The 27,321-nt window shown below is 39.8% G+C and overlaps 1 protein-coding gene across 2 annotated transcripts in view; it reads left to right on the forward strand.

The window, feature by feature from the left end:
- CRTAM (cytotoxic and regulatory T-cell molecule) overlaps nt 2,212-27,321 on the forward strand; it is a 29,149-nt gene continuing 4,039 nt past the window's right edge. The window contains exons 1-8 of one of the 2 annotated variants that reach the window (XM_021063022.1): nt 2,212-4,046; nt 11,503-11,649; nt 14,287-14,439; nt 16,162-16,302; nt 17,228-17,389; nt 21,527-21,607; nt 23,803-23,886; nt 26,194-26,340. In XM_021063022.1, the coding sequence (XP_020918681.1) occupies nt 4,001-4,046; nt 11,503-11,649; nt 14,287-14,439; nt 16,162-16,302; nt 17,228-17,389; nt 21,527-21,607; nt 23,803-23,886; nt 26,194-26,340 (961 nt within the window). In that variant the 5' untranslated portion in view covers nt 2,212-4,000. Of the gene's footprint in view, nt 4,161-11,502; nt 11,650-14,286; nt 14,440-16,161; nt 16,303-17,227; nt 17,390-21,526; nt 21,608-23,802; nt 23,887-26,193; nt 26,341-27,321 lie in introns of both variants that reach the window. The other variant, XM_021063021.1, reaches the window with a different exon arrangement.

Consider the following 27,321-nt stretch of genomic DNA (forward strand, 5'->3'; position numbering starts at 1 on the left):
AAATTAGAAGGTTGAGATTAACAGACATACATTACTACATATAAAATAGATAAGAAGTAAGGTCTTACTCTATAGCAGGGAACTATAGTCAATATCTTGTAAAAACCCTTATAGGTAAAGAATCTGAAAAGGAATATGTGTGTGTGTATATAACTAAATTACTTTGCTGTACACCAGAAACTAACACAACATTGTAAATCAACTATACCTCAATTAAAAAAAAATAGGAGTTCCCTTTGTGGCTCAGTAGCAATGAACCTGACTAGTATCCATGAGGATGTGGGTTCTATCCCTGGCCTCACTCAGTGGGTTAAGGATCAGCATTACCATGAGCTGTGGTATATAGGTCACAGATGCAGCTTGGATCCAACATTGCTGTGACTGCGGCGTGGGCCAGCAGCTGCAGCTCCAACTAGACACCTAGCCTGGGAACTTCCATATGCTGCAGGTGTGGCCCTAAAAAAAAGGAATAAAAAATCAATAAGCTATCCCATGAGGAGTCAGTGCCAGCCTTCAGGAACACTCAAGTAAAAGAAAAGAAACAAACTCTTCTTTCAGGGCACCAACAAAAAAAGATAAGCAAGGAAGGCTAGCAAGGAAGACACATGGATACTCAACTAAATATAATAGAAATCAGAAAAAGAAACTATCAAGGGGGCAAAGAAAAGTGGAGAACGGATTTTTTTCTTTTCAGGGAAGCTAGAGGATAGTAAGAGTTAACTCAAAGAGTATTGACTACACATCCTTCAATTCTCACATCAGCCATCTGAGTAGGTGCTGACATTCTACCCATTTCACAGGTGAGAAAACTGAGGCTTAGATTTGGGAAAGACTGGTTCCAGAGTCCAAATCACTAGTTACTATTCCTCTCTGAAAAGTGCTGAATGGATCTGGGCCTCAGGAGACAAATAGAATCTCCCCAGAGAGAGAAGGCCATTTCAGGCGGAGAAGGTAGTGTGAACAAGGACTATAAAAATGTGCTGTGTGCTTGAAATATGACAAGAACTGTCTATGAGTATATTGGGGGGAATGGTGGGAAAGGGGGTTGAAGTGTAGATTAGGGCCAGCGTGTGAATGCCCTTGAATGATCAGCTGGTGAGTTTGCACCATCAGTTTTGGGCAAAAGGCAACCACTAAAAGCTATCGAGGAAAATCAAACACATACAGGATTTGGGTTTTAGAAGAGAATGAGAAAGTCTACCTGTCTACAGTGAAATGAACACCTGGCAAATTTCACGTGAATCCATTCTCAAACAAGAGGCCATTTGATTTTCAGATATTGGTCTAAAACCACATTAAATCAATAGAATTGGGACAAACTACACTGTAAATTTAGGTTTCAACCTCAGAACATTTTATTCCCTGGTCACCTGAGTTCTGGTACTTCTACCTGCTTCTCCACATTTAACCAAATAGAAAACTATAGAAACCATGATTAGAAAAGAAAGAAGCAAAGTGACCCTTCTCCTGGCCCTGAATTTAGTTCAGACCAGGTCCAAGATTTTTTTCCCCACTTGTTTAAAATGAGAATTCCCATGATGGCACTTTTAGTTTTGTTTCTTAAAAAAGTTATTTTTCTTTTTACCTCCTCATACATTTGAGTTAGGCGACAAGCTCAAGATCTTGAAAATCAACCAATAACTAAGTCTAGACATGTTTCTGGCTTTATGGTGGCACATCTGATACTACTGTATCCAGAGGAAAGAGAAAAAGTAAAGCCTTTTCATCCTGTGCTTAGAAAGGAAGCATTATAAAATTCTATAAGGACATGGAAACAACCCAAATGTCCATCACGGACGATTGGATTAGGAAGATGTGGTATATATACACAATGGAATACTACTCAGCCATAAAAAAGAATGACATAATGCCATTTGCAGCAATATGGATGGAACTAGAGACTCTCATACTGAGTGAAATAAGTCAGAAAGAGAAAAACAAATACCATATTATATCACCTATAACTGGAATCTAACATACAGCACAAATGAATGTTTCCACAGAAAAGAAAATCATAGACTTAGAGAATAGACTTGTGGCTGCCCAGGGGAGAGGGAGGGAGTGGGAGGGATCGGGAGCTTGGGGTTAACGGATGCAAACTATTGCTCTTGGAATGGATTTACAATGAGATCCTGCTGTGTAGCATTGAGAACTATGTCTAGATACTTATATCGCAACACAACAATGGGAGGAAAAATTATGTATATGTGTATGTGTAACTTCGTCCCCATGCTGTACAGAGGAAAAAAATAAAATAAATAAGCAGCAGAAACTCTAAAAAAGAAAAGAAAATTCTACAAGGAATAGCATTCTTCTAATTGAAAATGTGAGAAAATTCTAGGAGGAATATCACTCTTCTAGGTGAAAACAAATGTGAGAAACTACTAACTAGCCATGGTCAATTCACCTTCCAAGGGAGACCCAAAGACACCTTAAGTCCTCTTTCCTTGCACTTTCCTACAGGAGAATAAACCACGTGGCTACTCTAGAGACAGGACAAGGTGTTAGCGGGAACATCAAATGCTAAGACAGCCATGGAGCCTTCAGTATAAAAACTGGAAGCTCCTGAAAGGATTGTTATGGGGGGAAGAAATCAGGTCAAATATTGAAAAGTCTTGGTTTGTATTCTCAGTTCTGCCACTAACACACTGTGTCACCTCAACCAAACTCAATTCTCTATTTTGAAAAATGGTACAATGCAACCTATAGATTCCCTGCGCTTCCACAAATTTCAGTATTTTCAACATGTGTTTATGGAGAACCTTCTATGGCCCTAACTCACCGGCTGGTGGCAAAGACTATGCTGGGTCCCACATCTCTTACTTTCAATTCCAGGCACTCTCACTCTCAGTGTTGCTCACAGTTACCTTCTGATACGTGGAGACCTTGTGCAATATACCAGTAGCTCCTCACTGCAGTAAGATTCTCATTTAGTCAGTCTGGAGTGGACCCTACCAACCTGCATTTTTCAGCTGGGGGTCCAAGGCAGTTATAGTCTCATACGATTTGAGAAATGGTACATTATATCCTGCTAAACTATACAAGGAAACTCAATTTTCTCTCCTCTTTTCATTCTCTTTCTACGTGTTAGAATGGGTAAAATATTTGAAAGACATTTTTGATGGATACAATTTCCCCTAGCCAAAATGTCGACACATTTACAGAATATTAACACTAATTTCAATTAGAATCAGAAAATATTTCCAAACATTGCAGGCTAACCTCTATTTTCTTTAGAAAATAGATCTATTCATATTTTGCTGTGTGTCCCTGGAAATGAAAACAAGTCTATCTCAATTTGTGCAGTTAATGAGAATTAAATACAAAAAATGTTCATTTGCATATTTCACCCTACTAGATCATATTCCCCTTAAAAACAAGGCTTTATCTTTCTTATCTGATTATATCTCAGAGCAGTGCATACAAGATGGCTAGATAGATAGATAGATAGAGGTGGATGGTGGATGAATAACGGATGGGCAGATGGAAATACAGCTTCTTTAAATGAGTAAATATGTGAGTTAGTGATTTCTGCCCCCTGGTCACCATTAGAAATTGCTGCCAGAGTTAAAAAATATTCACAAGAGCTCAGAAAAAAAATTATGTAATTTTAATTGTTTAGTAAACTAGAAAAGTGAAAATATGACGACATCACTACACAGGAACACTTTAATATGTCTCCCACTCCTCCTCCTCCCCCAAAAGCCTTGCAACAAGTTGACTTACCAGGACTACCCACGTGTGGTAAAAAGATCTGTGCCACCAACACATCACTCACACACTGCTCCACAATCGAGGTGTCACATGCGGTCCCCTCAGTGTTCCACTGGGAGGTATTTTGGGGGCAGCTAACTGAGAGGGGGCTTCCAGAGGTGACGGAGAAGGTGAGACATATGAGGTCACAGAGCCACTGCCTCCCCCTTTCAAGAGAAACCACTCTGCTCTATTTATTTCAGAATCCAGAGGAAGTTGACAAAGTGTGACAGCAGCACAGCACAACATGTGGTGGCGAGTCTGCAGCTTACTGGCTTGGTTCCCCTTACAAGGTAAGGAGTTAGAGCTAAGGGTTGTTTGATGTTCGGTCAACTTAATGTTTTTGGCAAATCTACCCACCTGTGAGTCACGACTCTCACGGAGGACTGACTACAGAAGCAACCCAGGTAAATCTGCCACTTTCCATGCCCCGCTGAAATCACACATCTGAGGGATGTTACTGGATTTCTTTAATCCCTTGTTCAGTTGTTGGAGGGTCCAGAAAGGATTGGAGTATGTGTCTCTATGGGATATGTGTTATGGCAAAATGTAACAAGCTTATTGGCTCTGTCTTTTAAAGGATATATCAGTTGAAAGAGCATCTTTTGGGATTTTAAAAATTTCCTTGCTGTATAAACCTTAGCCAAATAATTTAATTTCTCTGCGATAGTTTCCACATCTTGAAATGAAGATGGTAACAATGTTTGATCTACCAAACTCTGGATTGTTACAAGGATCAAATTTCAAATGTGAAAATACTTAAAATGGCACAGTGCTATTCACCTCTTAATTAGTTCAGAGATAATAACCATCCCAGTGAAAACTCTGTGCTTATTTTTTGAGTCAGTTATACTTGACATTTCATTATAATTTTCCAGTGTGATTTTTGATGCTTAATTCTAATGCAGCATGATGCTTAATTCTAATGAACATTAAAGAAAGACATAGTTACTTTGTAGTGCAGGTCAAATTATTCCTACCCAAAAGTGGGGGCAGGATGTATTATCCCAAATCTCTGATTGCAACATCTATCACTTTCTTGCAAAGAAAATGACACATAAACAGTGTCGCTTGCTAATGGGATATTTGGTTGTTTCCAAACATTGAATCTATAGTTATGTTCCAGGTAAGGCACTTTTCCTTCTAATCGTCATTCACCATAGAACTGCGTCTGAACAACGATATTTCAAAAAACTAAATTTCCTATTTTACATAGTACTTCAATTTCTTATTTTTTAAACTTCAATTAGCGCCTTCTTTTTTGATCCCTGTACCCTGAGGCACTTAATAAGATTCAATTTTGGTAATAAATAATAGGTTCCTCATTAAGTGGCTTGAAGAATAGTTAATATACTCAGAAAAAGTAAATTTAGATGGCTAAAATTAGAATGTTTTCACTTATTCCACCATTTAAAGCCCTTAACTGACCTCACTTTTTCAGGATTCAAGTTATTCCCTTATAAAAATGCCTCGCAAAAATAATATTTTAAATAAAAACTGCAGTAATCATGTCTTAAGGTAAACCTAGGATAAATCTTTTAGGATATAAATTATTCAATTACTATTTATAAAGAAAGGAGAGGAATATATTTATTGCTTCTTATACAGTGCTGGGTACTTTATGTTATTTTTATTTATTCCTAGCAAAGAATCTGAGGGAGGTATTCACATTCCTAATTTACCTGAGAAAATTGAGGTTACAGGAAGTTAGATTACTCGCCCCAAGTTTTCACAGCTAGTAAATGGCAACATAAAAAAAAAATCAGCCTGCAAAGTATATAGTAAAAGTAAGTATTATCTCAGGAAATTTTTAAGTGTGTGTGTATGTGTGTGTGTGTTGAGTTGCAATAGAGAAAGGGTTTCTCAATGGGAATTGAAAGTGTGAAAGCCACTGATTTACACAATACGGAGGGTTCATTACTGAAAAAAATCCCAAATTGAAAACTTATCCTAAAGTCCACCCAGAAGGCGTCTATTCTCAACAGAATTGGTATTTGAGTACAAATCGCCCTCTCTAACGTCATCTTATGCCCATCACAGTTCCAAACAGGAAAAGAGCTGACCATGTCTCTTCCTTATCAGCAAAAAGACAATATCAATCATTGGTTTGGGCAACACTATACATTGCCAGCTGTTTTTAGCTAATTGTGGGATGATCCCTACACCTTCTTCTACCGTATAATTTCTATGCGTGCCAAAAACTTATAGACCAAAAAAATTAAAATAAAATAAAATAAAATAAAGTCCCATAATCTGGCACCTGCTCTCTTTTCGGGGCTTCTACTTATAGCCCCTAAAGCCGGTAAAACAATAAGAACGAAGAATTTTTCAAAACTCATCCCATTTTACACTATGGATGATGAAAATCCACCAGTGTGTACCCTCTATTCTGGGAGAGTAGGATGCTGGAACCGCAAATAACAGTTGCAAATTGAATAGGGTCTTCTTGATAATTCTTTGGACCAAGAAAGAAGCCATCTAACTCACATGTTGCTGAGACAGTTTCTTTGAGATTATACTGGAAATAATTTGATTTTGACAAAGTCTAAATCATTTTCACACTTGTAATTTTCTGTATAGGTTCTATCTAAAGAATAATAATAACACTTTTTGTAATGATCTGAATGGAAGGGCATCCTGCCTGCTCACCTCATAGTAGTCATGGCAATAAGACTCTGCTTTGAGGATTAACTCATTATATGTCTCTGGTTTTAACTTAGCTCCAGTCTTTATTATTCATCATAACAAAGTTAGCATCCTATTAAAATATTTATTACTGAATATATACATTTACTCATGTTTAGCTATTAATGCGGCTAATGCTTAAAATCTGACTTTGTGCTAGCCCTGGGAATATAAGATGAATGACTAGCTAACAACTTTTTTATGACGCGTTTGTCATCTATCCACAGAGACAACTTGTAATAACAACAACAAAAAACTAATGTGCTAAGTGCTTGAATAGATGTCTTTTCAAAGCCTTTGGGGATCTGGAGGAGGGGAGGATCATTGAGGGTGGGGAGAGAACATATGGCCCAGTTGGCAGATTTGACAAAAGTGGTGTAATTTGAGTTGAGTCTTGAAGGAGCTAAGACAGGCATTTTAGACTGAAAATAGCATGGACAAAGGCAAAGTGTCTCCTTGTGCCTGGAACCTCCTGGAAGCAGTATGTGGTCATTTGCCTGGAGCATCTGGAAGGGTCCATCAGCAGATGGCACTGGAGAAGAAGATAGGGGTTAAGTTATCTGGAATGTTGGCGTGATCATTACAGGCAATGGGAGCCATAGCAAACATTCCAGGGAAGGAATCAAATGATCAAATGTATATATTTTATGTGTAATTCTGAAGCAGATGAGGAGGATGAATTAGAGAGAGCAAAGGCTAGAAGGAGGTTACTATAATGATCCAAGAAAGAAACCATGGAGGCCTCAACTAAGGCAGTGATAGTAGTGAAAAAAAAAAAAAGAGAGAGAGAGAGAGAGAGAGAGAAATAAATTGGTTAAAGAGATGCTTTGGAGAGAGAAGAGGCTAGGGTGCCTCTCAGATGCCCAGCATGCAGTGGGGTATTACAACCCTGACGACTACAAGGAAACGCAGGATTGAAGCACATGGTGTGTCTGGGTTGAGTGTGTGTGGAGCACAGGGGACAATAGAGATGTTGAATTCAGGATCCCTGCAGGATAGACTTCTCCATTCTGGAGTTTTAAAGTTTATATTGCATGCAATAATCAGGCTCCTAAGAAAAAGGAAGAACATTTTACTCTTTCTTCAATCTGCCCTGGTGACAGGGCAGTAAGGTGGACACACTGCAACTCCCAAACCCTGGGGAAAACCAAGGGCTCTTACGAACGGTGCAGGTTTTATTTATGGGCTCCCTGGTAGGTGGCTGTGACTGTTGCTTGCCCTTCATCTTGAGGGTCCGTCCCGTGTGTTTTGGCATGAAGCCATTCCACGCATAGGGTAATTGGTTCCCGGGATTGGGGGTAGAGATGATGGAGAAAGTCACAGGTTCCATTTCCATATATAAACCAGTCACAATCTATAGTTCCAAATTTAACTAGTGGCCTCCTAACACATGGCCATGCATGGATGGATAAACTCGGTCATGGAAATAACGACCAAGCCCAGAAGTCAATAACCCACCAAGTAAACATGACCTACCAATAGTAAGTGGTGACCTCCTAGGACAGCCATCACAGTGATTCGTTGCCAAGCTCTGCATGCCCAGTATTTGAGGGTCACGTAGGGCTTGTTTGTGGACAGAAACTCTGAAGCCCAGACAGAAGGAGCTAGCAAGTAGGCACAGGGCGCTGGGGGTCTACACTAGAAAGGCTAAGAGTAAATCAGGATATACATGTCTTTAGCTCCTGCAGGGGAGGAAGTGGTAAGCAAAGATCCCCTACACCCCATCCTGCTGACAAAGAAGGTGAAAGTCTGACTTTAAACTTAGGTGAAAAAAAATTTTAAAGATGAGTTCCACATTAGTTTTCAGAGGCAACAAGAGGATCATAGGCAACTTTTTCTTGGAAGATGTGCCATTAAAACTTAGGTACCATGGTCCTGCTCTTCTACCCCTTAACATGACTTAGACACATGAGACCAAATTTTTAAGCACTATAGCAGAAGCAATTGTGGGTCAGTGGCTTCTCACTGGTCTATTCTTCCTTTCTACGATTTCCTGTCTCTGAGTCTACATGACAATACTGCAAGCAAAATAGGTGTATAAAGCCAAAAGCAAGATGAGGAGCCCAGTGTAGAGGAAACAACTAATCTTCTGTGCCTCAATTACAGTCCCTTCCCTTAGAAACTCAGGCATCTGTTCTTGTGGTCAGATGCTGAATTCTCAACAGCAAGAGCAAACATTAATCTTGGGAGATAAAATTCTTTAACATATGTGAGAAAGCCATACTACATTTTGTTATATTTTTAAGACACTGTAAGAATTAAATGACATTATTTAATTCATAAGCATGCATCCCAAGAAAAAGACAATGATATACACACCTTTAAAATGGGAGACATTTATTCATAAACAGGCTACAGATAAATCTTGCTTCCCCGAATGTGGGCTTTCTGTCTAGACCATCATTTTACCAGAGTAAGGATATTGGCAAAACCTCTAGTTGTCAACTCCTGGCCTGAAGGATGAAATCAGGGCACAGTGCTTAATATGAATTGTTATTCCATTGTTTATTCATGTAGTAATGTCCCTCCTGTGTCTCAATATTCTTATTAACAACAGGAAAGCAAAAATATCTATCTATTGCCTGCATTATAATGTCGTCATGAAAGCTGGCATCAAACAATTACTTTCCAGGCTTATACTATGACAGTTTCTATAAGGAACGAATTTTGGAGAAAATTCCACTGCTCTCTGGAAATTTCAGTCTGTTTGTGGGAAGCAAGATAATGCAGGAGAACTAAAGAGTAAGGCGAGAACAATAACGGAACAATGAAAGTTAGTTCAAATTCAAATGCTAGGCTCAAAAGCTGCTTAACCTTAGAAGAAATTCCATTGTCCTTTCAAAGCCTCTCTACTAATATTATCCTTATTACTTATTTCGGGTTGATTTTATAGATGAGACTATTTCCAAATGACCTACCTAAGCAGAACTCTGGCTTATGCCTCAATGCTTTTTTGAAAACAATCTCTTTTTATTGACTCCTCATTGTTCATTAAATATTGGCTGATGATATGAGTATTTTTCCACTAGGACTCAAACAAACTGTTTTCCCATGAAAGTCAATGTGAATACAATACAATAATTTTGTGTTATTATTGCCAGAGGCTGGATGGAAATTAACGACCTAGGAGTGGAACAAACTAAAAAGTCTGCACCAAAGAATTCCCAGGGCTCTCCAAAGCGCTTTTTCTAATACTTGAAATTTATTCACAAGGAAATAAACTCTCTTCTTGTTTCTCTTTTTTATTTCTTTCTCTTTAAGGTTTAAGATGATGCAGTAAATCCATCGCATTTGCTATTCATATTTTATAACACCCCCCGCCCCCGCCGCCGTATTCTTCTGGTTATGGGAATGCTTTGTGCTTCCATTGATAAGAATTGTCTCATCCTAGAGAAAAAAAAATTTTTTTCCTTTAAAACTTGAAGAAATTACAAACTGCAATAAATGTGCCAAATCGGTAGTGGAGCCAATTTATTTTTCTATCAGTTTCTTTTTGGGGAGGATAACTTTGCAGCTGCTTAGAACCAATTGTTTCTCATCCTCTGGGCATTGTGATTTGGGGAAATGAGGCTCCTGCATTTGCCCGGGGAAAGCGCAGCAGTGGAATATTAAATCGGAAGAGATTTGAGAACATCCTCCATCTGATGGAGAATTTCTTCTGTGGGTAGGGCTTCCCTCCCCGTGAAGGGCAGCTCTGTAATTCACCAGGGCCCCATAGGGTAGGACATTCTTTCTTAGAACCAATCTGAGAGCCACAACTTGTACTTGAAGGCACAAGTCACGTGTTTTGTAAACTGAGGCCCGAAAGGCTGAGTTTTCCAGGGTTGCATTGCTTAGGTAGCCAGCATTGGTTACATGAGCTTGGACATTGATGCCCACAATGGGACCTCGACCCTCTATTCCCTTATCTGCCAAATGAGCAAAATAATTCTTCCTTTAGAGAGTTAATTTGAAAGTTAACTATTGGTAACAGGGCCAGACACAGTGTCCAGCATATGACAGGGCAAGCGTCAAATAGATGCTGTACAGCTTTCTTCCTGACAAAACCCCACCCCTTCATTTAGACCTTCTTGAGATGTCTTTTTTTTTTTTTTTTTACTTTGGCATTCACTTTGGCATTTTTTTGTTCATTTTAATTTTTAAATGTATGTTTATTTTTTACTTTATTGGAATAGAGTTGACTTGCAGCATTCACTTTGCTATACACCTGAAACTACAGCATTAGTTTCAGGTGTACAGCAAAGTGAATCAGTTATACATAGAAATATATCCATTGTTTTTTCCCATATAGGTTATTACAAACTGTTGAGTAGGTTTTCCTGTGCTACACAGTAGACTCCTGTTAATCACCTATTTCACACAGTAATGTGTATATTTTTATTCTCACCTTCCCAATTCTTCCCTCCCCCCCAACGGTTTCACCTACAGTAACCATAAGAATGGTCTTGAAATCTGAGTGTGTTTTTGTTTTTTTGGATTTTTGTTGTTGTTGTTGTTGTTGTTGTTGTTGTTGGTTGGTTGGTTGGCTGGTTTTTTGGTTTTTGGTTTTTTTTTTTTTTTTTTTTTTTTTTTGCTTTTTAGTCCCGCACCAGCAGTATGGAAGTTCCCAGGCCAGGGGTGGAATCAGAGCTATAGCTGCCAGCTACAGGCCTACACCACAGCCACAGCAGCTCAGGATCCAAACCGCATCTGCAACCTACACCACATGGCAATGCAGGATCTTTAACCCACTGAGCAAGGCCAGGGATCAAAGCTGCATCCTCATGGATCCTAGTTGGGTTCGTTAACCACTGAGCCATGAAGGGAACTGCTGTTTCTGTTTTATAAAACTCTTCTGTTTATTTTTATTAGGTTCCACACCCAGGGGATACCATATGCCATCTTACTGCACGTTCACACAGAGCTTCCTCCTGTCCTCTCACTTGTCGGTGCTGATGTCTGTTTTGTTTCCCTAAGAAATGTGTACTAAATGACCAAATGATGAAGGAGTCTAAGCCCCTGCCTCAGCTCGGGGGGTATGTGGCCTGTGCCAGCCTGACTGTCGCCAATTCTCTTCCTCTCCAGAGGCCTTTCGGACCAACCACCAGGAAACCATCACTGTGGAGGAAGGCCAGAGGCTCACTCTAAACTGCTCTGTTGCTCAGACAGAGAACACCTTCCTGCAGTGGCTGGACCCATCAGGGTTCACCATTTATTTCAATGAGCATCCTGGTAAGTGAAGGAAAAAAAAAAAATCACCACCAGCCCTCCACCTGAGGGATTTTCCAGACAGACAGGTTGGGGGGACAGAAAGCCAGCATGCGTCACCCCAGTGGTGGGCTTGGCCCCACCTACTGTGACATGTCAATCACACCCAGAAGCCTGTTCTTTGACGCACAGGAGCTTTTTTTTTTTTTTTTTTGACAGGAAGTCTGAAATGGAAACCCCCCCAGGCAAGTGCGTAAGGGGGGCTCAAAAGACAAAGCACGTTTCCATCATCCCACCTCACCCCCATGTCACTTTTTGACTCTCAGCCACAGTGAAACCACCATGAGAGACAGGCAGCAGACTGATGGATGGGGGGCCCTTTGTCCTCAGGCAGCCAACCCGTCACCCCACATCTGGAGACAGCTGCTTTGTTTTCCACCTGAGCAATCCAAAGTCACATCTCAAAGCCCTTTTCCAGCTGTCTTTGCTTCTCCTGTTGTTCTTAACCTCAACTCAAGATCACTAGGCAATAAGAATTGACGGGACATATCACTTTTCATCTCTTCACACACTTTGAGTCCTAAATGTCTGAGATGGAAAGGGATTCTATCCTCGCCCCATTTTATTGATGTAATTGACATATAACATTGTGTTAGTTTACTGTGTACAACATAATGACATATAGGTATATTTTGGAGAATGATACCACTGTAAGCTTAGTTAACATCTGCCGTGTCATGTAGTTACATTTTTTTTTTTCTCCTGTAGGAAGGAATTTTTAAAAGTTCATCTCTGGTTAGGATTTTATGAAACCCCCCTTCATAATGAGACCATTTTATATTTCCGTTTAATACACCTAACTGCCAAATGCTTGGAAAACTCTCCAACACAGCCAATTTCATTTCACTCTGTAAAAGTAGACCCTCTAGGGAGTGCCCGTCATGGCTCAGTGGTTAACAAATCTGACTAGCATCCATGAGGACACAGGTCCAATCCCTGGCCTCACTGAGTAGGTTAAGGATCCGGCATTGCCATGAGCTGTGGTGTAGGTCCCAGATGGGGCTCAGATCCTCTGTTGCTATAACTGTGGTGTAGGCTGGCAGCTGTAGCTCTGATTCTACCCTTAGCCTGGGAACCTCCATATGCTGCAGGTGTGGCCCTAAAAAGCAAAAATAAAAAAAAATAATAAAATAAAATAAAAGCAGAACCTCTACAAAATTTTTATGTTTTGAAAACATCATTGAATATCGATAGGTTCAATTTAAAATAAATATATTATTTCAAGCTAAATCAACTATGAATACTAGATTCCCATAGAATAAGTAGCTATTAATTGCTGCTAGTTCTGAGAAAGAAACTTTAAATAGAGAGAATTCTGGTAAATTCTGCTTTCTGTTGTTTTGTTTTTGTTTTGGGTAATCTGGGAGAATATGGACATTCTCAACTTTCTACAGCAGGATGCCTTGATCTAGCTTGATAGTTCTCAACTGAGGGTATTTTGTGCCCTCCAGGGTACATTTGATATTGTCTGGAGATAGTTTTGGTTGTAACTGGGGAAAGCCAAGGGGATCTGAACTCTAGGAAGTAGAGGGGTTCAAGGACACTGTGAAACCTCTCATAATGCACAGTGTAGCCCCCTCCCGACAATAAGGAGTTATGGACTCAAATATCAGCAGTGCTGGGGTTGAGAATGCCTAAATTGCAGCTCACGTAACATCAGCATCCCAGGACGCACCACCATTATCCCCATTGAAAAACAACCTTCTTTGGTCAGCTGCTTAAGGTATAACTGTTGAGGCTTGTTCACATTATAAATACTAACACTAAAAGACCAAGAAGAAGAAACAAATAAAACAACTCATTTCAGGAGCCTCTTATTTGCTAAGGGACTTTGGACCCAAGATGGAAATCCCAAATCTACATAGAATCAATAAGAAAACTTGCTATATTGGCTAGAAGTTCCATGGCTTTTTTTTTTTTTTTTTTTTTTTTTTTGTCTATTCCCTAAATGCCCGGAAGGACTAAGTAATAATCTTTGTGAAACTTCAAATAATAATTAAAAATAAAAGGCACCCAGCTGGAGCAGTAAATATTAATGCATTTATCTTCCATTTTTCACATTCACTGTGACAAGACAACTTCACAAGGATCAGATTTCGAAGATATAAATCATAGTGATTTATCTTTTACATTATTTTTCATAATGTAAAAGATAAATCATTTAAAATCCTTCTGTAAAGACTTGTCTTATGGCACAGTGGGTTAAGGATCCAGTGTTGTCACTGCAGCAACTTGGGTTGCTGCTGTGGTGCAGGTGTGATCCCTGGTGTGGGAACTTTCGCATGCTGCGGGCCTGGCCAAAAATAATCAAATCAAATAAAACCAAATACTCCTGCAGGAGGCTTAGGGTTCTTCATAAAGCAAATTGCTTATTTCACAGACCCCAGTATCAAAATATTTCATGTCTTAAATCAGCTTCAAGCTACTGAGAGGCATCTGGCGGGTAACATTAGAATTTGGAAGGCAGCTCAATCCAAGATGGGACATTTGTCCCTTTAAAGTGTGAAAATCAAAAGCTATTCCTGTGAATAATCAATCCACCAAGAGTCTGTATTCATCTGATACCACTCCTCATTATAGCTCTTTCTCCCTCTTCTACAGCTTTAAAAAATTCCAAATACCAGCTGCTTCATCATTCCTCCAATGAGCTTTCCATCATCGTACGGAATGTAACCCAGCAAGATGAAGGCGTGTACAAGTGTCTGCATTATAGCAGCTCTGTGAGAACAAAGGAAGTGAAAGTGATTGTGATAGGTAGGTGTCTGAAAGCCAGTAAACCCAGTCTGCAAGCAATATACTTAGCAACATAATATATCATTTTTAAACTTAACATTCTAGTTTTTTTAAAAAAATGGTGCCTACAGCCAGGCATTTCCTGGGCACCTCCGCCTTCTTTTGTCGAAAGGAAACAGAAAGGATCATTTTGAGTGGCAGGAAATGTGAATTTGTAAGCTTTGTCTTTGGCATCAACTAAATTTTCACTCCAGGGAACTAAAAGGAAAGAGAATTCATGTTGGGTGAGCTGTGCTCTGGGCCAGGTGCTGTGCTAGGCTCCAGGAAATCAAAGATGAATTAGGGACAATTTCTGCCCACAGGAAGTTTGCCCAGTGGTTTAGGAAAGCAAAACACATACGTACATCAAGTAGAACCTTATGACGCGTATCCTAAAATGGAATGAATTCAGATATAAGTGCACTGGCCAATCAGCTCACATCCTCTGCAAAACAAGTTCCTCTCTTCTGTCAGGGGATAGGGTTGGCAGGTGGGAAGAGGAAGTAACAGCTCCTGATTGGTTGGGACTTGCTCAGCTCTGCAGACAGTCATTGTGCTCAGCGTTAGTCTTACTATCTTTTGTGCTTTTGTGTGTGTGTGGCAGAACAGATCAATTAAAAACATTTCCTCTTATTGATTTCTAAATCACATAATCCCATATATCATACAAAGAATTTCTTAGACCTCTTCTTGAATTAGTAGCATGTGGTACCTTCCATAAAGTCAAGGCCTGGTGACAAATCTCTGGGAAGGATTTGCTTGCTAGGGATTTTGAGAACCAATGTGACTCAGCTTGGGGGTCATCCTCTCCCTACCGTACTAGTCAACCCCAAATCCACTCTGGCTCAGGCTGAGTGTGTGCCCTACTGGGCTCTCATAACGCCCCAGCCCTACCTCCATCATTGCACTTAACACATGGTTTTTCGATTAATAGTTTAGGGGCTGAGTCTATCACCAGACTACGGCTCCTTGAAGGACCTTCTCTTTTCCATATTTGCACTGCCAGCGTCTAACACATACTTGGATCTGACTTCATAACGTCTCGGTAGATGAGTAAATAAATGGGAAAGTGCAGTTCTGGACTAGAGTGCAAGGAAGAATAGGGAAGAGGAAGAAGTAAGCCTAACTGAAAAGTATTTCCGAGACAAGAATAAAAAGAGAAAAAACCTGTGGGCCATTTACAAGAGAAATGCATCTTTGATACTAGGTAGGGACAGAAGTACATCCTAGACTCCTGAAAGTTTAGAGCTGAGACAGCCAATTCATAAGTCAACTGCTTTGTGTCACAGACAAGGAGACAAATATACCAAGAAGTCGCGGGAATTACCCAAGTTCTTACAGGCATTGGTGACTGAGATGGAATTAGAACTTAAGCCTCTCCTCCTCGCCTAGTGGGGTACCAGTCAAATACACTCATACATAAAATGTAAGGACTGCTGTTGTAACACAGTCTGCTTGGGAATTTCCAAAGACTAAGCACACCCTGCGTGACAAATATTCTGATTACAGCCAGAGTAGATTTACAAGTATATAAAAGCCCTTTAACTCTGTTTAGAGAAAAGGCAAATGAAAAAAAAAAAAAAAAAAAAGCCTACAGTTTGGACCAGCCTGCACCATGACCCCTGCAGATAATTAGGCTCTGTGCTTTGCTGAGATATGTAGATCAGCTAATGAAGCACAGAAATAAATCCATTTTTTTTCTAGAAACTCCTGTCATGCCAACCCTAGAAGTTTCGGTTATCAGAAGGCAAGATGGAGAACATGTTATACTGAAATGCTCCACCGTGAGAAGTAAGCCCCCTCCACAGATAACCTGGCTCTTAGGAGATGACATGGAGCTCTATGGTAAGTGGAGACAGGATTCTCTTTTGTTTTCCTTCCTAGTTGTATAGCTAAGAAATTTTTAAATGTTCTGGCACCCTCTGGTGGCAGAGGGTGCCAGAAAATACCATTCAATAATTCATTAGTTCCTTTCCAGACGAATTATCCTTATAACCAGTGGATATTATGCCTCATTATTGAAAGCCACATACGTAACATAGTTACGTGTTTTTGTTTAAAACAAAGGAGGAACCTAAAAAGAAATACTTATTATGGCTTCCTAAAATTTCATAAAGTAAAAGGCACAATAGAGCTATTATCTCTGAGCATAGACTTTGCAGCAGGCATAAAAATGAAAATACAGTTAACAATACATGTAAGTGGAACAGATATGATCCTGCTCATATATTAGAGTACTCTGTCATATCCCCTCCATGACAGATAGAAGTACTTTGGTAACAAAGAATCTAAACCTTGAGCTTTTTAACTGAAGCAGGGTAACCATTTGTCATGCTTGGGAACTATATCTAGTTTGTTTACATTTCAGCAGACACTCCATTTGATTTTATGTAATCACAGATTCAGTCCAGTGCCAGTTCTGGACCTCTCCTTGAATTTGCTTTATTCTTTCAACTTGAGTAAGGTCTTGAGTCTCTGTGTTTCATACATCAAGCTGTCCTTCTTGTGTAACCATGACAATCTTGGGGTTTTGTTCGTTTGTTTTGTTTTTTAGCAGTGTAGGATTTATAGAAACCTATTTACTCTGTTCATCTGCTTCTCTTTGTGACAAGGGCCAAGCATATCCCAGGCAGCTGGGGGAAGTTAGAGGGAGGTTAGAAGTCTAACAGGTTTGCCAAGATGTCAAGGCCATTGGTCTCCCAGAGAACTAAACCCATCCAATAGCATTGAACACCCACTGCCTCACACACGTCTTTAAACTGCTCCATAGGTGAAACCCGCCATGAATTTGAAACCGATGGGAAGAAGTGCAATACCACCAGCACACTCAGAGTCCACACGTACGGCAAAAACTCAACAGTGGACTGCATTATCCGACACAAAGGCATGCCTGGAAGAAAACTGGTGGCACCTTTCCGGTTTGAAGATTTAGGTAAGAACCACTATTGACTGTCTTTAATCATTTTAAATTTACCTTACTATTACACTCTCAAACAAAATTAAATGGAGTAGGGAAAATCCTTCAGAGTGAGAGCATTGTCAACAAAACTTTCCTTAACAGCAAATTCCTTTGATGATTGAAATTTCTCCAACTGGGGGACAGAGCTGCAACTGTTCCGACATTGAGAAGAAGCCCAGTTGTGCAGAAAGCCTAGCCCAGCACCATACGCAAACAGTGCCATGCTTGTTTTTGACAATGACAACAGGCCTGACTTGACCTTAAATAGTTTTATTGCAATCATGTTGTTGAGAGACCAAGTGAGGCATGTTACAACTCTGTACTTGACCCCAAAGCAGATAATATTAACTCAGCTTGATCTAAACTTGTTGATAGCAAAAAGTTACTAAACACACTCACACAGTCACATTAAGTCATGATTATGCTTTATATTTACTTTGTTACAACCATTTTGCAGATTTGTAGTTTAACCATGTTAGTATGCTGAGCAGAACACCAATAATAATAATAGTAATAATAATTAAAATACATAAGACATCAAACATTCATTGTGAAGAGAAGTTGCCTCCACTTTAAGAAAAATCTATTCTCAGATTCCTTCACCAACAGTTAAAGAAATAATTTTAAAACACCAAAAAACTTGTGGAGCCACAAAGTATCCTATAAGAAGTCGCATGAATCACACATCTCTCATTGGTAAGACTTTGACCTTCCTTACTTTATAAGGTACTTTGTGTGAAAAGCTTACTGAAGTATGAGAATTCACTCACACCAGTGAAGGAGGAAACTGTTGGATGACAACGCAGTTGTTGAAAAAGCTCTTTATCCAATGAAATGAGTGATGATGAAAGACACTTGTTAATAAGAACCTCACTGTGGGAAAACTGCCCTGCTGCCCGATGGGGGCTGTCACTGCAGTTAACAGCTCCCCTCCCATTACCCCTTGCTCTCCACCGGTCCCTTTCTTATCACACCAAAAGCAGGTCCTGAGGAAGCTGCATTTAGCCGACTCAAGGACCCACAGACAGAGCTGCACTGTAGTCAGACACAAACATTCTTTCCTGGATGATTCCTTCCCTCCCCAGCCTCCACCCCCATCAGTGGAAGGGAGCGTAGGTCACGTGGGGAATGTGGGAGGGTCACCAAAGAGAAGGTGAGACTTTGTCTAAATGCTTCTGAAAGATATTCAGATGTTAATAAAAGAACCAACAATATCAAAAAATATATTTTTACCTTTTAGCAGTTGTCCAAGCCATCCACAAAAATTACTGCTGTAGAGGAAATAACAGCTTCTCCTCCTTGAGAGCCATCATTCTACAAGACTCAGAATCATAGCCACAAAATGTTTCTAATAGTAATAATAGTCTAGGGAGTTCCTGTTGTGACTCAGCAGTTAACAAATCTGATTAGCATCCATGAGGATGCAGTTGGATCCCTGGCCTTGCTCAGTGGGTTAAGGATCTGGCGTTGCCGTGAGCTGTGTGTAGGTTGAAGATTCAGCTTGGATCCTGTGTTGTTGTGGCTGTGGTGTAGGTCAGCAGCCACAGGTCCAATTCAACCCCTAGCCTGGGAACCTCCATATGCCATGGGTGTGGCCCTAAAAAAGCAAAATAATAATAATAATAATTTGTCTAAGATTTGACTTTTATTTATGATCCATCCATTATTTAGCACCTCTGCCAGATCCCCAGTACACGTCCAAAGAGCAACTCCAGCTTCAGGGGTTAGTGCTTCCATTGGTCTGTGACTTTTTCTCTTTAATGAGCTCCTATACTGACAAACAGATATTAGAAACATCGTGTTCGTTTGATTAGTAAAAGTTTGCTAGCTGAGACTGCTCTAGAACATATGTGCAATAAAGATTCTGACTCTTTCATCTCCACACCCTGCATGGTGGGAACAAATGTTAACTTATTTATTAATTAACCTATTACATATGAAAGGAAATAGTATATTTTATGGAAAAGTACCTATATATTACAATGCCAAAAACAGTGAGAAAAACGGCATTGTTAACATTTTAAATCTCTTTAATATTGTGTTTAATAGAAAACAATTAGATTCTCATAACTTCCGCAATCTCTTGCAATATGTTGTTTTCCTTGAATTATGTATAAAAAATATTCAGCCTCAAAAAAAAAATTCAGCCTTACACAGATATAAGTTGGAAAAGGGAAGATTATTTTAATAGCCCTTTCAGATAATTAGGAATAGTCTCCTTTGATGCTACACTAAAACTCGGCAAGTGGTAGTTTCTTAAAGGTTAGTTGCTCTATGGACTCCAGAACCACATCAATGAACTTTTCATAGTCTTGTTACATTAAAACCCATTGAATAAACTTGCACTTCAAATGGATCATATATCCTAGCATGATTTTGTAATATCATTCTTTGGTCATTTGGAGAGTACTGATTCATTGAGTTAGACAAACCTTTCAAATGTGGGCATGTTTCGATATCAAAACCACATTCATTAAGATCACTAATTTTGTCAGAAGTCTAAGTATTTGGAAGCTGTCAAGTTCACAGAGGTGGATACAGGTTTTTACAAAATTCTAACTTGAAATGTGTCTAGAGCAACTGAGGAACTAAATTTTTTATATTATTTAACTCATTAATTTAAATAGTCAACATAGCTAATAGATACCATATTGGATAGCACATAACCTGCTAACCAACTAGGGAGATAAATCATAACACACCAGTATCCACTTAATCAAAACAACATTCAGTCTACATGAATCTATTTAGCAGTTTTGCTAAATAGAGGATAAATCAAATGCAAACTCTAGTGTGTGTATATATATATTGTATTGTATATACATATTGTATTGTAGAGACGATTGTGTGTATATATATACACACACGCACGCAACTGTATATATACACTATGGTGTGTATATACACAATATATACAAAATGTATAGCATATATAATATATAACCTGTTTTGTATATAAACATATATAGTATACATTATTTTAGATCTTAATTATTGATCAATTTTATTCTATGTCCCCAACATTTGCCATATTATGCTCATCTTATAATTTGCTCCTAGAACTTCTATATGACTCGCCTTCAAGTTTTTCCTTCTTTTTGTTGCCAGTAGCTCTCTTTGTACCCACAGAGCTCACTTTAGCCTTATCATCTGTATTACTATTTTTCCTTTTCTCAAAACCTTTGGCATGTGATTCAGGCATTTTTATAGTTTGCCAAATTTTTTAATGCTGGATTAATAAAACAATTTTCAAAACTACAGAAAATTCTTTGATTAAATAAAAGGCTGAGAAACACACAGGTTTCACAAAGATACTACCCACTAGTGACATAATAGTATCAATATTGATAAATTAACAGGTACCATTTTTATAAGCTCCCTGGTTGCAGGCCTGGCCATTGACTGGTCAAATCTGTGCCAGGCTGACTTATGGAAACAATCCTACACTGCTTTATATTAGACAATAGCATTTAGTGAGCATTATGCTTAACAAATAGCCAAGTGTTGTGCTAAACATGTTATGTGAATGAAATCATTTATTCTCTCTCTCTCTCTCTCTCTCTCTCTCACACACACACACACACACACACACACACACACACAAATTCCAAGGGGTAGATGTATTAGTATCTCTATTTTTCTGGTAAGAAAAAACTACGCATATGAGAGATTAGGCATCTTGTCCAAAACTAACTCAGCAGCAGGCAAGTAGCAGCATTGGAATTCAACCCTGTCTGAGACCAATTCTAAAACCACCTAATAAATAAGCAGGTAGATATGTGATGAGGTAGACAGACAGGTAGATGGACTGATAGGTAGATGCATACAGAGAGAGATGACGAATAGTTTTTGCCAACTACTGCTAAATGCAGCACTCCACGGAGGTCCAGCATGCCATACTTCCATGCCAGGCAGCTTAGCAGATGGGCAATCAGCAGGATACGGATTCAAAAACCAGAGCAAGAGCCATAGAACCCAGAGCTCTGAGGTTTCTGCAAAACCTCCACAAGCGGGTAGCAGCCAAATACATTCTCCAACCTATTGTACTGAGCACAATGTGGGTAAAATTTCTCTCTGTAGTCACAGAATTTTGTTTTTCCCCTTTCCTAGTTACTGATCAACAGACAGCTTCAGATGCCTTGAGGACAAGCCCTCTATCCTCTCAAGACCCTCAGCAACCCACTAGTACCGGTAAGTGTCGAAAACATTAAAACTTAAAAAAAAAAAAAGTTATGCCTCTTTGGGAAGGTCACTTTTCTGATTTTAAGTTTTAAGAACTTTTTTTCTTTTAATTTGAGTAAGACCATATGGGATTCCCTCCAAATGACTCCAGCTTTATGGTGACCTGGAAAATACCGTATCAGGAGAGTTCAGTTAGTGGGATGGGCTTCAGAGAAATTAAATCAATCTCTCTCTCTCTCACACACACACGCATGCACGCACAACTGTGACATTTAAATTACTCTATGGTAAAAGGCAGGGTTGAATTAATTTATATGAGATTCGTTTCTTTGTTTTTCCATCTAGAACAGACAAAACACAAAATAAAGATATGGTACAACAAAGAGCAAAGACGCAGGATTTGGAGATTTAGTGGACATGGAATGACAAAATCATCCTGGAAGGCTCATCAGTTAACTTGGTTGTCAAAAACTCAGATAGTTTTTGACAACAGGATTGAACTATAAATACAGAAGAATTTAGAAAACCTGGATTATAATTCCAGTTTTTTTAGACAGTGAATCACTAGATGGTTAACTTAGGCAATGTAACTCATCTCTGTATCTTTCTTAGAATAGTATCTGGCAATAGCAGGTGCTCATAAAATGCACTATGAATAAATGGATGGATGAATGAATAAATGAATGCAGTGTTAGGGTGCTTTGAGCCAGACAGCCTCACCCAGAAAGACATAAATTCCTACTTGTCCTCTGTTTCAAACAGTCTCCATAAAAAATGTCATGTGGTGGAAAGTGCTTTCATAACATTATCATGTTCATAGTTCTGAGTATCAGAACACATTTTTAAAATGTTTACCTTGAATAATACTTAAAAGTAAATGTTTAGGTTATTTAAACGCTGATAAATAGGTACCACACATACATACTTTTTCTGAAGGGCAACGGAAATTGAAAATATTATGAAGGGGACCAGGCAGCCACATCATTTGCTTTAATAATCCAACATGTTTAAACCTGTTTAGAATCTAGTTGTTTTTAAATTGGCGTACACCACTACTGAATAACTCAATTTTCTGCTCTGCTTTTTATATATAACATAAGGTTTAAGAAATAGTTTTTAAAATCCCTTTTGGCATTCAATCTCTATGGTTTTATTACTGTTAATAACCCATTTTCAATAGAAGAATGGGTGGTTTCATTCCCCTTGGGGTCCCCATTGTGGCGCTGTGCAATGGGCCGAAAACTAAGAGACTGCAGGGAGGGGAAAAGCCCACAGAAAAGAGGGAATAGGAACCACAAAACCAGGAAAATAGATCTCTTATTTTCATAATTTCCCTTACCTAGCAAAGTCATCATAGTGCACCCCACTTCTAAGGGGGAAAGCAAGTATGGATTTGAAAGACAACTGAGCCAATTTTCAACATAAACATCATGGCTTTGAGCATTTCAGAGAGTAGGTTTTCTGTCCATGAGGCTTGGGATGCCATTCTTCAGTTCATCGTCAAACTCTCTCGACTAACAAGCCTGACTCAGGAAGGAAGTGTAAAATAACATTTCAATTTTGCGTTCTGAGATTCAATACTGGCTCTGTCACTTAGTTGCTATAGGACTTTAGACAATTTTCCGAACTTCTCCAAACCTGTTTGCTCAGAGAATAATACATACCAAATGGTGAGTCTAAGGCCTGGCATAGAGTATGTGTCCAATAAACATTTACCTTTAGGAGCTCCCATCATGGTGCAGTGGAAACAAATCCGACTAGGAACCATGAGGTTGCGGGTTCGATCCCTGGCCTCGCTCAGTGGGTTAAGGATCTGGCGTTGCCATGAGCTGTGGTGTAGGTTGCAGACGCAACTCGGATCTGGCGTTGCTGTGGCTGGTGGCATAGGCTGGCAGCTACAGCTCTGATTTGACCCCTAGCCTGGAAACTGCCGTATGCCCCAGGTGGGGCCCTAAAAGGACAAAACAACAACAACAACAAACATTTACCTTTAAAATAAATAAATAAATAAATAAGGTAAAGTGAACCTAACCATTTGCAACTATTTTTGGACAAAGTCAGTAGTTCAAAAATGACCTTGCTTTGTTTTTTAATGAGGATCATTTAATTTGGTTTCCAAAGATGCTTTGCTATATTTGCACACATACATAACATACAACATGGTCATATATATATACATATAACATGTCTTATTTTCACATTAGTTGCAGTAGTGGAAGAGTCTAGGACATCAGAGATTGACAAGGAAGAGGAAGAACAAACCACTCAAGGCTCTTACTTCATCACTGGTAAGTGTCCCCACCACTTATTTATCTAGAATAAACAGTTGACATTTTAACCTCTTAATCAATACATCCAGTAGCCTTTTTAGGTCCTCATTTTTCTTGATCTTTCTATTGGTTAATCACTCCCTTGTTCCCTTAGTTGTCTCCCTGGCTTCCTGGACATACTCTGCCTGGTCCTGCTACTTTTGCTGACCACGCTTCTTGTATCCACTAACTAACTTCCCTTCCTCCTCCGGCTTCTTCCATGTAGATTGGATTTTACTTCCCTATCCTCAGTCATTGCCTTAATTTTTCTTTTTCTTCTTCTTCTTCTTTTTTTTTTTTTTTTTTAGGACTGAAGCTAGGACATATGAGAGTTCCCATGCTAGACAGCCAATTGGAGCTGCATGTGTGACCTATGCCACAGCTTGGGGCAACACCAGATCCTTAATCCACTGAGCCTGGCCAGGGATCAAACCCACATGCTCGTGGACACTGTCAGATTCTTAACCCACTGAGCCAAAATGGGAACTCCTATTTCCTTAAATTTTCTTTTGCGTAATTAGGGCCACACGTGTGGACTATGTAGCATATGTCCCAGGCTAGGGGGCGAATCAGAGCTGCATCTGCCGGCCTACACCACAGCCACAGCAATGCAGGATCCAAGCCGTATCTGTGACCTATACCACAGCTCATGGCAATGCTGGATCCTTAACCTACGGAGGGAGGCCAAGGATCAAACTCACATCCTCAAGGCTACCAGTTGGGCTCATCACCACTGAGCCACAATAGGACTTCCCTTCCTTGATTCTTAAAGAGTTTCCTCATCCCCAAGATTGTCTGTGTGGCACCCGGCAGATTTCCATACCTGTATTTGTAGGACATTCTCCTGGGCGTTAGTCCTGTTTCATTCCATTTCCCAAACATCTCTGGCTGAACTTCCTGCCATCTCCTCAAACTCAACGTGGCTTAAAATGAAATAGCACCATTTCCCACAAAATCAGCCTGTCCAAAGCATCACACTCAAACCTTTGGTGTCGTCTTCTCTCTTGTATATGTGTGTGAGTGTATAGATACACACATATAAAATCAGTAGGTTTCTAAGGACTCTCCAGTCTTCTCTTTTAGGTATTTTGTCCACTATCTCTGCCACTTCCCTGATCCAGACTCTCATCACGTCCTGCATGAAGTGCTGTAACTTTCGTTTCTCCTCTGGTCCATTTTCAGCACCTTCCTCTCAAAGCAGCCTTCTGCAGTCTTGACGCCTATGTCCACAGAACCTCTTTGGCTCACAGTCTACAACACAGAGCCTGAGCCTTAAACCCTTCATGAGGTCCACGCTACCATCCATCAGTGCTGTCCTGTCTCTATAAAGTCCTGACCAGATTACACATATTTTTCCAAAAACACCCCATTTTGATTGCCCTGCCCGTTTGCCCTAACTGCCCCGATGAAAGGAAAGTCCACGCCCCTCCTCTCCTCACCCCTCCTTCAAGGCCAATATCCTTACTGAAAACTTTCCTGACCACCTCAGACACCACTCCTACCTGGGAGTCCCTGAACACAGTATTATATTAGCACATGTGGGCCTAGAAGCAGCATAGATATCTTACTTCTGTTTGTTTTTATTAATGTGTTTGTTTACCCGTAGAGAGAACTTCTCCCTAAATCACAGGGACCGGGCTTTACGGAGCTGCAAGCACGATGTTCTACACGTAGCTGACACCCCTTGGTGGCTTGTTGGTTGAGATAAAGGGGACCACGAATGACATTTAGCAAAATTAGAGCCCAGGGAATCAGAATTCTAGAAAGACCTTTAAGAGCTCATGTGGTTTATCTCCAAATGCCTTCATGTAGGACCATGTTTACCCTAGCCAAGATTAGTGAAATTTCCTTTTATTTGCATAGTTTCACAAACTCCTTCACCACCTCTCTTGCTATTTAACTACACCTTGCTAAAATTCCTTCCTTACAGCTAATCTGAACCCCCCAATTATAATTAAGTCAATATTCTTGCATGTTTCCTCTAGAAGTGATAAAGAACTGGTTTGATGTCCATGCCACTTTTGGAATCCTCCAACAAAATTGCTCTGTTTGTTTGTGTCTCTGGTTATTTGTTTTCAGAAAATAAATAATACGAGCCTCTTTGCCTTTGGGGTACATCTCCTCCTCATCTTTTCATCTCAGCTATTAGCCCACACTCTATTTTGCAAACACTGTGTATATTCTTCAATGACCAAAAAAACAAACAAACAAACAAAAAAAAAAAACAAAAAAAAACACCAAGAACGACCCCTCCAAAGGTCTAAAATTCTTTCATTTTCTTTCTAGAAGCAAATCGTCAGTACGTGGGGTTGACAAGGAAGAAGAGCGGCATCTTGCTGCTGACTCTGGTGTCCTTCCTCATCTTCATACTCTTCATCATCGTCCAGCTCTTCATCATGAAGCTGCGGAAAGCACACGTGATTTGGAAGAAAGGTGAGTCCGCAGAGAGCCTGATGGAGGCTACGAGGTGCTGAAACAACTGGCCGGCACAAAGGGAAATCCTGTCCATGAAAGCTGTTCAGTTTGATACTGTACCATCTTTTTGATGAACACTATCATTCAAATAAGCAGCTGTTTGTTTTGCAGTAAAGCCAGGATGAAACTCTCCAGGAACTGTAGTCAAAGCGTGCATGACCGAGAGACACTAGAGCAGCTCCGGGAATTGGCATTAACTGTAGACACCTCTATCCACAATAGGATATCAAATAGAGAGCACATTCAATTACTCATTCAATAACCATTTCTTGCGCACCTACTGTGTGCCAGGCAGTGTTCCAACCATGTGGCCATTAGGGACACAGCTGTCAGCAAGGCAGACCAAGTCCCTCCTCTCAAGGAGTTCCTATTCTAGGAATGGTCAACCAAAGGTTGAATATAATAGACTGTTTGGGACCCATTCTTACTCTGAAAGAATGCCCTCTATCTCTGTTAAACATAACATGTTAGTAATTTTTCCTAACCTTTCATTTAAAAGTTAGCATTGGAGTAAGTTCCCTTGTGGTGCAGTGGGTTAAGGATCTGGCATTGCCACAGCTGTGGCACAGGCCACAACTATGGTTCAGGTTTGATCCCTTTTGAGCATGGCAACTAGAAAACTGTAAATTACACATGTGACTTGCATTATGGTGCTCTTGGACATTGCTGATTTTGTCGCATATGGCTTGAATACCCCCAGTGATGGAGAATTCATTATGTCCCATGGCAAAATACTACATCTTTGAATTGCTCTGACCATCTTAAAAATACCACTTCTCCTAGTTCAATATCAGTCCCTCCAGATATTCAGATGGACTAACGTTTTCATCATAAATAGATGGAGACGCAGGGACTGGCTTTCCAGCTATACCCACATGATAGGCAAAGGCTATAGTCTTGTTTTGAAATCGCCTATTGATGTTTTGCCCCCATGGTTCT

This window comes from Sus scrofa, chromosome 9 (assembly GCF_000003025.6).
Source record: "Sus scrofa isolate TJ Tabasco breed Duroc chromosome 9, Sscrofa11.1, whole genome shotgun sequence".
Lineage (NCBI taxonomy): Eukaryota > Metazoa > Chordata > Mammalia > Artiodactyla > Suidae > Sus > Sus scrofa.